The sequence below is a fragment of the Perca flavescens genome, chromosome 19 (assembly GCF_004354835.1).
Source record: "Perca flavescens isolate YP-PL-M2 chromosome 19, PFLA_1.0, whole genome shotgun sequence".
Classification (NCBI taxonomy): Eukaryota; Metazoa; Chordata; class Actinopteri; order Perciformes; family Percidae; genus Perca; species Perca flavescens.
This window is the reverse complement of record NC_041349.1, coordinates 2,266,252-2,278,751: the sequence shown is the minus strand read 5'-3', so window position 1 is coordinate 2,278,751 and position 12,500 is coordinate 2,266,252. Positions and strand designations below refer to the sequence as shown.

Here is a 12,500-nt window from a genome sequence, read left to right as displayed (position 1 = left end):
TGTAGGACACTATTATCCACGGTCTGTTTTGGAGGCTCAATTAGTCTGTCTGTCTGTATCTCCCGGTCTCCCTGTCTGTCTGTCTGTCTGTCCCTGTCTGTCTGTCTGTCTGACTAGTAAACTGACCAGTAAATGGATGTATATTTTAATGATAATAAGGGATGTTTTGGGGACCCAGAGTTGGTCCCTGTTGGACACCGTTATCCACGGTCTGTTTTGGAGGCTCGATTAGTCTGTCTGTCTCTCTGTGTGTCTGTCTCTCCCTGTCTGTCTGTCTGTCTGTCTGTCTGACTGACTAACTAGTAAACTGGCCAGTAGATGGATGTATATTTTAATGATAATAATGGATGTTTTGGGGACCCAGAGTTGGTCCCTGTTGGACACCGTTATCCACGGTCCGTTTTGGAGGCTTGATTGGTCTGTCTGCCTGTCTGTCTGTCTGTCTGTCTCTCTGTCTGTCTGCCCATCTGTCTGTCTGTCTCTCCCTGTCTGTCTGTCTGTCTGTCTGACTGACTAACTAGTAAACTGGCCAGTAGATGGATGTATATTTTAATGATAATAAGGGATGTTTTGGGGACCGAGAGTTGGTCCCTGTAGGACACCGTTATCAACGGTCTGTTTTGGAGGCTCGATTAGTCTGTCTGTCTCTCTGTCTGTCTACCCGTCTGTCCGTCTGTCTGTCTGTCTGTCTGTCTAACTAGTAAACTGACCAGTAGATGGATGTATATTTTAATGATAATAAGGGATGTTTTGGGGACCGAGAGTTGGTCCCTGTAGGACACCGTTATCCACGGTCTGTTTTGGAGGCTCGATTAGTCGGTCTGTCTCTCTGTCTGTCTGCCCGTCTGTCTGTCTGACTAGTAAACTGACCAATAGATGGATGTATATTTTAATGATAATAATGGATTTTTTGGGGAACCAGAGTTGGTCCCTGTTGGACACCGTTATCCACGGTCTGTTTTGGAGGCTCGATTGATCTGTCTGTCTGTCCCTGTCGTCTGTCTGACTAGTAAACTGACCAATTGATGGATGTATATTTTAATGATAATAATGGATGTTTTGGGGACCCAGAGTTGGTCCCTGTTGGACACCGTTATCCACGGTCTGTTTTGGAGGTTCGATTAGTCTGTCTGTCTCTCAGTCTGTCTGTCTCTCCCTGTCTGTCTGTCTGTCTGTCTGTCTGACTGACTAACTAGTAAACTGGCCAGTAGATGGATGTATATTTTAATGATAATAATGGATGTTTTGGGGACCCAGAGTTGGTCCCTGTTGGACACCGTTATCCACGGTCTGTTTTGGAGGCTCGATTGGTCTGTCTGTCTCTCTGTCTGTCTGTCTGTCTGTCTGTGTCTGTCTGTCTGTCTGTCTGTCTGTCTGTCTGTCCTGTCTGTCTGTCTGTCTGTCTGACTAGTAAACTGACCAGTAAATGGATGTATATTTTAATGATAATAAGGGATGTTTTGGGGACCCAGAGTTGGTCCCTGTTGGACACCGTTATCCACGGTCTGTTTTGGAGGCTCGATTAGTCTGTCTGCCTGTCTGTCTGTCTGTCTGTCTGTCTGTCTCTCTGTCTGTCTGCCCGTCTGTCTGTCTGTCTGTCTGACTAACTAGTAAACTGGCCAGTAGATGGATGTATATTTTAATGATAATAATGGATGTTTTGGGGACCCAGAGTTGGTCCCTGTGGGACATCGTTATCCACGGTCTGTTTTGGAGGCTTGATTTGAAAGAAGTTTGAGTTCCAGAAAGTGAAATATGCTGTCTGTCTGTCTCTCTGTCTGTCTGTCTGTCTGTCTGCCTGCCTGTCTGTCTGCCTCTCTCCCGGTCTGTCTGTCTGCCTCTCTCTCTGTCTGTCCGTCTGTCTGTCTCCCTCTCTCCCTGTCTGTCCATCTGACTGCCTGTCTGTCTGCCTCTCTCTCTCTCTCTCTCTCTCTCTCTCTCTCTCTCTCTGTCTTTCTGGCTGCCAACTGTCTGCCTGCTTCTCTGTCTGTCTGTCTCCCTTTCTTTCTGTCTCCCTCTCTCCCTGTCTGTCTGCCTGCCTGTCTGTCTCTCTCTTTCTGTCTGTCTGTCTGCCTCTCTCTTTCTGCCTGCCTGTCTGCCTTCCTGCCTGCCTGTCTGCCTTCCTGCCTGCCTGTCTGTCTCCCTCTCTCACTGTCTGTCTGTTTGTCTGCCTGCCTGTCTGTCTCTCTCTTTCTGCCTGTCTGTCTGCTCCAGAATTTTGTGATTCGTCACGCCGGCGGCAGCTTCTACTGGGTGGGTCTGACAGATGAGAAAGGAGAGTGGGAGTGGGTCAACCACACGCCCTACGTCATGAACAGGAGGTGGGTTTCTCTGTGTGTGTGTGTGTGTGTGTGTGTCTGTGTGTGTGTGTGTGTGTGTCTGTGTGTGTGTATGTGTATGTATGTGTGTCTGTGTGTGTCTGTGTGTGTCTGTGTCTGTCTGTGTCTGTGTGTATGTGTGTATGTGTATGTATGTGTGTCTGTGTGTGTATGTGTGTGTCTGTGTGTATGTGTATGTATGTGTGTCTGTGTGTGTCTGTGTGTATGTATGTGTGTCTGTGTGTGTCTATGTGTATGCATGTGTGTCTGTGTGTATGTGTGTCTGTGTGTGTATGTATGTGTGTCTGTGTGTCTGTGTGTGTCTGTGTGTATGTATGTGTGTCTGTGTGTCTGTGTGTGTGTGTCTGTCTGTGTGTGTCTGTGTGTGTATGTCTGTGTGTGTCTGTGTGTATGTATGTGTGTCTGTGTGTGTGTGTGTGTCTGTGTGTGTGTCGTTGTGTGTGTATGTATGTGTGTGTATGTATGTGTCTGTGTGTGTCTGTCTGTGTGTCTGTGTGTATGTATGTGTGTGTCTGTGTGTCTGTGTGTGTGTCTGTCTGTGTGTGTCTGTGTGTGTCTGTGTTTATGTATGTCTGTATGTCTGTGTGTGTCTGTGTGTATGTATGTATGTGTGTGTGTGTGTGTGTCTTTCTGTGTGTGTGTCTGTGTGTGTGTATGTATGTGTGTATGTATGTGTCTGTGTGTGTCTGTCTGTGTGTGTCTGTGTGTATGTGTATGTATGTGTGTCTGTGTGTGTCTGTGTGTGTCTGTGTGTGTGTGTGTCTGTCCGTATGTGTGTATGTGTGTGTCTGTTTGTGTCTGTCTGTGTGTGTATGTATGTGTGTCTGTGTGTTTCTGTGTGTATGTGTGTCTGTATGTATGTCTGTGTGTGTGTGTGTGTATGTATGTATGTATGTGTGTCTGTGTGTGTCTGTGTGTGTGTATGCATGTATGTGTGTCTGTGTATATGTGTATATGTGTGTCTGTGTGTATGTGTATGTGTATGTATATGTGTCTGTATGTATGTCTGTGTGTGTCTGTGTGTGTATGTGTGTCTGTGTGTGTGTGTATGTGTGTCTGTGTGTATGTGTATGTATGTGTGTCTGTATGTATGTCTGTGTGTGTGTGTATGTATGTGTGTCTGTGTGTGTCTGTATGTCTGTGTGTGTCTGTGTGTGTGTATGCATGTGTGTTTGTATGTATGTGTCGTTGTCCCGTCAACTTTGGGTTTTTCTGGGTAAAAACTTTTTCTACACTTTTCTCGACGTTTGTCGATTTTATTCCAATTCTTTTTTTTGTTGCTTTTTCTAAAGTCCTTTTTTCATCACTCTTTTGTGACCTTTGGCGATGTTTTTGATGGGATTTTTTGTCACTTTTTTCAATGTTCTGATATAGAAAGTTTTTGTAAACGGGTCAAACAGGACCGCGTCATTAATGCTTTTATTTTGAAGGTGTCTATAGAAAGTGTTTGTATCAATGCTTTTATTTTGAAGGAGGCTATAAAAAGTGTTTGCATCAATGCTTTCATTTTGAAGGAGGCTATAACAAGTGTTTGTATCAATGCTTTTATTTTGAAGGCATCTATAGAAAGTGTTTATATCAATACTTTTGTTTTGAAGGAGGCTATAGTGTTTGTATCAATGCTTTTGTTTTGAAGGAGGCTTTAGAAAGTGTTTGTATCAGCTTTTACTTTGAAGGAGGCTATAGAAAGTGTTTGTATCAATGCTTTTATTTTGAAGGAGGCTATAGAAAGTGATTGTATCAATGCTTTTATTTTGATGGAGGTTTGAGAAAGTGTTTGTATCAGCTTTTACTTCTAAGGAGTCTATAAAAAAGTGTTTGTATCAATGCTTTTGTTTTGAATGAGGCTATAAAAAGTGTTTGTATCAATGCTTTTATTTTGAAGGAGGCTATATAAAGTGTTTGTATCAATGCTTTTATTTTGAAGGAGGCTATATAAAGTGTTTGTATCAATGCTTTTATTTTGAAGGAGGCTATAGAAAGTGTTTGTATCAATGCTTTTATTTTGAAGGAGGCTATAGAAAGTGTTTGTATCAATGCTTTTATTTTGAAGGAGGCTATAGAAAGTGTTTGTATCAATGCTTTTATTTTGAAGGAGGCTATAGAAAGTGTTTGTATCAATGCTTTTATTTTGAAGGAGGCTATAGAAAGTGTTTGTATCAATGCATGTTTGTATCTTGAAGGAGGAAAAAGCAGATCTTATTTCTGGTGTGTGTGTGTGTGTGTGTGTGTGTGTGTGTGTGTGTGTGTGTGTGTGTGTGTGTGTGTGTGTGTGTGTGTGTGTGTGTGTGTGTTTCAGGCGATGGAGACCCGGTCAACCTGACAGCTGGACCGGTCACGGTTTTGGCCCCGGAGACGAGGACTGCGCTCACATTCACAACGACGGACGCCTCAACGACCTCCACTGCTCCACCGCCATGCGCTACATCTGCCAGAAACACGGCCAGCGCAGCTAAACTGAGTCTGCCAGCGGGGTCCTCAACGCTGAACTACAAGAGCTGCCCCACCGCTGCCTGCACAGAAATACTCAAACTGAGAGAGGAGGCAAAATGTGAAACAAATTTCAACATTTTGGTTGTCTTTTTCCACACTTGTCATTTGTTTTCGAAGTTTCTGTCACTTTTTCAGACTTTTTTGTCACTTTCTAATAAATAATCTTATGACACTTTTTCGTCAGTTTTGTCACGTTTTCTGACTTTTTCCTTGGTACCTTGGCATGATCCTTGGCACCTTGAGATAATCCTTGGTTCCTTGGGATGATCCTTGGTTCCTTGGGATGATCCTTGGTATCTTGAGATGATCCTTGGTACCTGGGTACGATCCAAGGATCGCCTCAAGGAAGCAGACAGCTTACCGGGCCTTCGCGTTGGAAATGACAGCCGTGGTAACGTGATTTTACCTGGCGCCACTTTTAATTTGGGTCTGACGTTTAGACCAAAAAGCATGGGATTTCAAGCGTTTCTTCAGCCACTTCTTTCTACAACAGTCAAGAACCCTTTAACCCTTTCACGGTGCGTTCACGCTGAAACAGTTTGACGGTGCATTCACGGTGTGTTGACCAGTTTTTTTGTGAATGTTGCAGGGCAAAAATCCTTGATTATAACGTTTTCTTAAAAAATGCAATGGAATATGCAAGATATTTATGCAATTTTATGCGATGTAATTGCGGGAACTTGCAGTTTGATGAATTGAATTGCGGTTTGATGAAAAAGAGAAAAAAGTGACTTCCCCCACAACACCCCGCTTTTCGATGATGTTCACGTCGCATAATTACGTCACTTCATAACGTTCCCATGGCAACAGGGGAAAATGGCTGCTCTTGTGTGAAGTAAATGCAACATTTTTCAACTTTCTGCTAAGATACATTATGTGACTTTTTTGCAACGCAAATGCAGAGATTATGAAATCATGCAAGCCCCAAATATTTTGCGTGGAAATCGGCAATTTATGTGCGGAGTGGTACGATCCAAGGATCGCCTCAAGGAAGCAGACAGCTTACCGGGCCTTCGCGTTGGAAATGACAGCCGTGGTAATGGGATTTTACCCGGCGCCGGGAAAAACGCGGCTACAATAACTGAAGCTTCACACTTGAGCTCATTTTTAAAGCCGTGTGACCTTGGGATGATTCTTGGTATCTTGAGATGATCCTTGGCTCCTTGGGATGATCCTTGGCTCCTTGGGATGATCCTTGGCACCTTGGGATGATCCTTGGCACCTTGGGATGATCCTTGGTTCCTTGGGATGATCCTTGGCACCTTGGGATGATCCTTGGTATCTTGGGATGATCCTTGGTAACTTGAGATGATCCTTGGTAACTTGAGATGATCCTTGGTAACTTGAGATGATCCTTGGTAACTTGAGATAATCCTTGGTTCCTTGAGATAATCCTTGGCACCTTGGGATGGTCCTTGGTACCTTGAGATGATCCTTGGTACCTTGAGATGATCCTTGGTTCCTTCGGATGATCCTTGGCACCTTGAGATGATCCTTGGTTCCTTGGGATGATCCTTGGTTCCTTGGGATGATCCTTGGTATCTTGAGATAATCCTTGGTTCCTTGAGATGATCCTTGGTACCTTGAGATGATCCTTGGCACCTTGAGATAATCCTTGGTTCCTTGGGATGATCCTTGGTATCTTGAGATGATCCTTGGTACCTTGAGATGATCCTTGGCACCTTGAGATGATCCTTGGTATCTTGGGATGATCCTTGGTATCTTGGGATGAGTATCTTGAGATGATCCTTGGTACCTGGGTACGATCCAAGGATCGCCTCAAGGAAGCAGACAGCTTACCGGGCCTTCGCGTTGGAAATGACAGCCGTGGTAATGTGATTTTACCTGCCGCCACTTTTAATTTGGGTCTGACGTTTAGACCAAAAAGCATGGGATTTCAAGCGGTTCTTCAGCCACTTCTTTCTACAACAGTCGAGAACCCTTTAACAATTATGTAATAAGCACGTAAGGTAATCTGAAAACTGCCGCCCTGATTAAAAAAACAATGCAACTGATCTCAGCTCGAATTCTGTCTGTAATGGAAATGTATAAGTGACTCCAAACTTTTGACCGGTAGTGTATATATTATATCGTCATCTTCCTAAAATAATTGCCTAAGTCATTTTTTTTATTATACTAAAGGTGAAGAATCACATGACCTGTTCAACTGAGGATGTAGGCAATTTTACCAGAGGTGGCCAGCACCATGAGGAGGTGATTTAGGAAAAGAGATAATTTTTGTTAAAAAATGACTTAGGCCATTATTTTAGGAAGGTGACGATATTACATTTTAGAGACCAAACCAGTCATCCAGTAAATAATCCACACATTAATCACCATTTATTTTATTTTCTCTCTTTCTGTCTCTGTATTGACTTCGCTGTTGCTTATTTTGAGGTTGTTTTTTTTATTTTAGATTTTTTCATGTTTTTGTCAGATGTTTTTGGAGCTTTTGTCACTAGAAGTGAGTTTGCTCAGTGCCGTGTTGTGCAGTTCAAAGGTCGTTTTGGGGCCGTTGACCTCGGCTCGCTGTTTGGACAGGCAGACTGTTTGTCGGTTCGTTGGGACGAGGAGACACACGAAGGAGCAGAGACACAATCGCTCGCCATGACGACAACTGAATACCACGACATTGAAGATGACAGCAGCTCCTTTTCGAACAAAGGTCTGCCTGTCTGTCTGCCTGTCTGTCTCTCCATCTGTCTGTCTGTCTCTCCATCTGTCTCTCCATCTGTCTGTCTGTTTTTCTGTCTGTCTCTCCATCTGTCTGTCTGTCTGTCTCTCCATCTGTCTGTGGCAAAACTGACTGAACTGTAAGATGAAAAGTCAACTCTCTTTCTTTCTGGCTGTGTGTGTGTCTGTCTCTCGAACTGTCTGTATCTCTGTCGGTCTGTCTGCCATACCTGTCTGTCTCTCCACAGAGCCTGCATCTGTCTCTCTCTCAGCTGTCTCCAGGTTCAGACGCTGGTTGATTCCTGCTCTGACAGCTACATTCATCCTGGTTCTGATCATAGCACTGGGAGCTAGCTGTGAGAGACACACACACACACACACACACACACACACACACACACACACACACACACACACACACACACACACACACACACACACACACACACACACACACACACACACACACACACACACACCAGGAAGTTTGATTGATTTCCAGGGACTTTGACGATAAGGCCGAAGTCATTGTTTTTAGCCCGAGTGAAAGGTCCCAGTGTACCAGCCTAGACTTGGGGAGTCTTACGGTTTTTAGATCTGCAGGAGTGAGGAACCTGGGGGTTCTTGTGGACCAGTCCTTAACATTTTATAAACACGTTTTTTTCCAACTTCGCTTATTGTCTAAAATCAAAGGCTTTCTCACCCCGATAACTCTGGAAATGGTGGTTCACGCATTCATCACGTGCTGGCTAGATTATTGCAATTCACTTTACTGTGGTATATCTAGTTCTCAAATCGTCCATCTTCAGTTACTCCAAAATGCTGCAGCCAGACTTATCTTTAACTGTCGCAAATATGACCACATCTCCACTATTCTCAAATCTCTACACTGGCTTCCCGTTTGACAGAGAATAGATTTCAAAATCCTTCTCTCTCGGTCTTCAAATCTATACATAACTTAGCTCCCGTCTACCTACAGTACAGGCCAAAAGTTTGGACACACCTTCTCATTCAATGCGTTTCCTTGTTATTTTCATGACTATTTACATTGTAGATTCCCACTGAAGGCATCAAAACTATGAATGAACACATATGGAATTATGTACTTAACAAAAAAGTGTGAAATAACTGAAAACATGTCTTATATTTTAGATTCTTCAAAGTAGCCACCCTTTGCTTTTTTTGATAACTCTGCAAACCCTTGGTGTTCTCTCAATGAGCTTCATGAGGTAGTCACCTGAAATGGTTTTACCTTCACAGGTGTGCTTTGTCAGGGTTCATTAGTGGAAGTTTTTCCCTTATTAATAAAAAGCAAAGGGGGCTGCTTTGAAGAATCTAAAATATAAGACATGTTTTCAGTTATTTCACACACTTTTTGTTAAGTACATAATTCCATATGTGTTCATTCATAGTTTTGATGCCTTCAGTGAGAATCTACAATGTAAATAGTCATGAAAATAAAGAAACACATTGAATGAGAAGGTGTGTCCAAACTTTTGGCCTGTACTGTATCTGAACTTATTCGTCCGTACACTCCTCTGTGGACCACCCTGCCTTTAGAGATCAGAACAGCCCCCAACCTTGCTATCTTCAAGTCGTTGGTAAAAACCTACGTATTCTCATTAGCGTATTGATTTTCTCTTTAGATTGGTCTTTCTTTTGTATACTTGAGTCAGTGTTTTAGGGTTGTCCTTAGCCTTGTTGTTTTTATTCTGTGTTTTATGCTTTGTCTTGCTGGTTTTATGTTTTTATATGATTGCTCTGTAAAGCACTTTGGTCTGTCTAGCGGCTGTTTAAATGTGCTATATGAATAAATGAACTTTAACTTTAGACTGTAATGTATGTCTGTCTGTCTGTCTGTGTCTGTGTGTGTGTGTGTGTGTGTGTGTGTGTCTGTCTGTGTGTGTGTGTGTGTGTGTGTGTGTTTCTGTCTGTGTGTCTGTGTGTGCGTTTGTGTGTCTCTGTGTGTGTGTGTCTCTGTGTGTGTGTGTGTGAGTGTGTCTCTGTGTGTGTGTGTGTGTGTGTATCTCTGTGTGTGTGTGTGTGTGTGTGTGTGTGTGTGTGTGTGTGTGTGTGTGTGTGTGTGTGTTTCAGACACTAAGACCTCTAACCGACTCTGGTCTCTGGAGAGAAGTTTTTCCAACCTGACTGGATCTCTGGGTGCCGCCCAGCAGCTCACCAAAGGTAACGCAGCGCTGGAACTACAGCGGTGCTCATAGGTTCAGGACCCCATGCTAAAGTTGACTAAAAACAGGAGTAAAAAAATCTTAATGCCTTACTTAAAAAAAATGAAGAAAAATCCAACCTTTAAGAACACCAATTTTCTTTGTGAATGAATAATGTATTGTAAATAAATAAATGTTCTTCCTTAGTCGTTTTTTTTAATTAAGGCATCAATATCAATATCCAAAAGATGGTTTTTTTATTCCTGTTTTTAGTCAACTTTAGCATGGGTTCCTAAACTTATGAGCACCACTGTAACTAAGTACATTTACTCCACTACTGTACTTCAGTCTAAATGTTGAGGTACTAGTACTTTATTTGAGTCTTTTCCTTTCATACTTGTACAACGCTAAATGTCCGAAAAAAAATGTGTTGAAAGTGGCCAATTTTTGTTGTCGAAAAAAGTTATAATTAACATATTAGATTACATTTTTGTGAGAGTTGCGTGTCATTCAGCTGTATCCCCTCCCCAAAGGTAGGCCACACCCACCTGAGCCTGGCAGCCAATAGGAAACGGACTGTGCCGTAACTAAGGTAACCACAGTGGGCGGGATCTAACGCGGTGTCCCTCTGTCTCAGACGCAGCCAAAGACGTTCACCGCCTCAAGTTCTCTGTGGAGAGCAACAAGGAACAGCTGAGCTCAGGTACACACATCTACACACAACTACACACAACTACACACATCTACACACATCTACACACATATACACACAACTACACACACACACACACACATCTACACACACACACACACACACACAGCTACACACCTCTACACACAGGTACACACATCTACACACACCTACACACTGGTATACACACGTACACAAAGGTAAACACACAGGTACACATACCTACACATATCTAAACACCTCCACACACCTACACACAGCTACACACATCTACACACATCTACACACACACCTACAAACAGTTACACACATCTGCACACCTCTACACACACCTACAAACAGTTACACACATCTGCACACCTCTACACACACCTACAAACAGTTACACACATCTGCACACCTCTACACACACCTACAAACAGTTACACACATCTACACACCTCCACACACACCTACAAAACACCTACAAACAGTTACACACATCTACACACCTCTACACACACCTACAAACAGTTACACACATCTACACACCTCCACACACACCTACAAACAGTTACACACATCTGCACACCTCTACACACAGGTACACACACCTACACACACACCTACACACACATATACACATCTATACTCCTCTTGTTGTGGTGAGTGGCGGGAGAGTGAGGACCCAAATGCAGAGAGAGCAGGCAGGCAAACGTTGATGGGGAGGGTTTAATAAAAACAAAAAGCGGCAGTACAAAGACTGGAAAACTCACAAAAACAAAACTGACGGGAAAAACACAGGCAGGAGCAAACTGACGAACAGGGAACAGAGGGGCCCAGGGGCACAGGGAACACAGAGGACAACAGAGGGTCACTAGGGACAGGGACCTTTGGGACTGGGGACCGAGGGAACACATGCAGACATGGACAGGACAGACTCAGACAAGACAGACTCAGACACAGATGGGACGGACTTGGACTCAGGGGCAGGGAAAGCAATAGGGACACAGATAGTGAAGGGGACAGAGACGGGCACGGTGACAGGGACAAGGATGGGCACGGTGACCGGGATGGAGACAGGCACAGTCTTAGGGGCGGTCTCATGGGAGCCGGAGACCGGCAAAGTCACAGGGGTATTGGGCAGTGCTGGGACACTGGGCAGCTCGGGGACGCCAGAGAACTCGGGGACGCCAGAGAACTCGGGGACATTAGAGAGACTACCAGCTAGCTGGGACTCAGGAGAGCTGCTGGTTAGCTGGGAGTCGGGGGAGATACTAGCTGGCCTGGACTCAGGGGAGATGCTAGCTGGCCTGGACTCAGGGAGATGCTAGCTGGCCTGGACTCAGGGGAGATGCTAGCTGGCCTGGACTCAGGGGAGATGCTAGCTGGCCTGGACTCAGGGGAGATGCTAGCTGGCCTGGACTCAGGGGAGATGCTAGCTGGCCTGGACTCAGGGGAGATGCTAGCTGGCCTGGACTCAGGGAGATGCTAGCTGGCCTGGACTCAGGGGAGATGCTAGCTGGCCTGGACTCAGGGGAGATGCTAGCTGGCCTGGACTCAGGGAGGTTCCTAGCTAACTGGGGCTCTGAGAGGCTGCTAGCCAGCTGGGAGTAAGGGAAGAGGCCGGAGGCAGGAGAGCCGCACGTCGGCCCGGGGTCGAGCGGCGGATCTGGGCGGCTGCACGTCAGCAGCGAATCCGGCACACAGGTCGGCCCAGGCTCAGGTACCCAGGTTCGGTCAGGCTCAGGTCCGCTGGGCAGCTTGGGCTCAGGTCCAATGTGAGGCTGATTAGGGACATGGCGCTGAGAGCCACGACGTCCCTTCCTCCGTCCACGGCCTCCACGGGTCCCTGTGAAGATGGCCAGGCGGGTACCTTCATAGGACTGCTGGTGGTTGGGGGCATATGCTGACCGGGTAGCGTCTGAGCAGTCTGACGAGAGTTCTGGTTGAGCCGGTAAAGTGGCAGGCTGGCTGACAAAGCACACACCGACGGCTACGGTGTTGGCCGACTGGGGAGGAGGCAGGCTGGTGGTGGCTTGTAGGAAGCCCTCCAGCTGGTGCTTGAAGCCCTCCAGCTGGGGAACAAAGTGACTCACCCAAGGTCTCTCTGCTAGCCAGTGCCGCTGAATGGCGAGCTTCTCCAGGAAAGGAGGGCGC

The 12,500-nt window shown here is 45.2% G+C and overlaps 2 protein-coding genes across 2 annotated transcripts in view; both read left to right on the top strand.

Moving 5' to 3' along the window:
• The window catches only part of LOC114546106 (asialoglycoprotein receptor 1-like), an 11,571-nt gene extending 6,174 nt beyond the window's left edge, over window positions 1-5,397 (top strand). Inside the window, 4 exon segments of the mRNA XM_028564771.1 lie at window positions 2,215-2,321; window positions 4,639-4,750; window positions 4,752-4,883; window positions 5,371-5,397. Of these exon segments, the coding sequence (XP_028420572.1) occupies window positions 2,215-2,321; window positions 4,639-4,750; window positions 4,752-4,883; window positions 5,371-5,397 (378 nt within the window).
• Window positions 5,398-6,574: 1,177 nt separating this feature from the next.
• The window catches only part of LOC114546105 (asialoglycoprotein receptor 1-like), a 32,132-nt gene continuing 26,206 nt past the window's right edge, over window positions 6,575-12,500 (top strand). Inside the window, 5 exon segments of the mRNA XM_028564770.1 lie at window positions 6,575-6,662; window positions 7,270-7,497; window positions 7,754-7,861; window positions 9,600-9,689; window positions 10,308-10,373. Coding sequence (XP_028420571.1) covers window positions 6,575-6,662; window positions 7,270-7,497; window positions 7,754-7,861; window positions 9,600-9,689; window positions 10,308-10,373 — 580 coding nt within the window.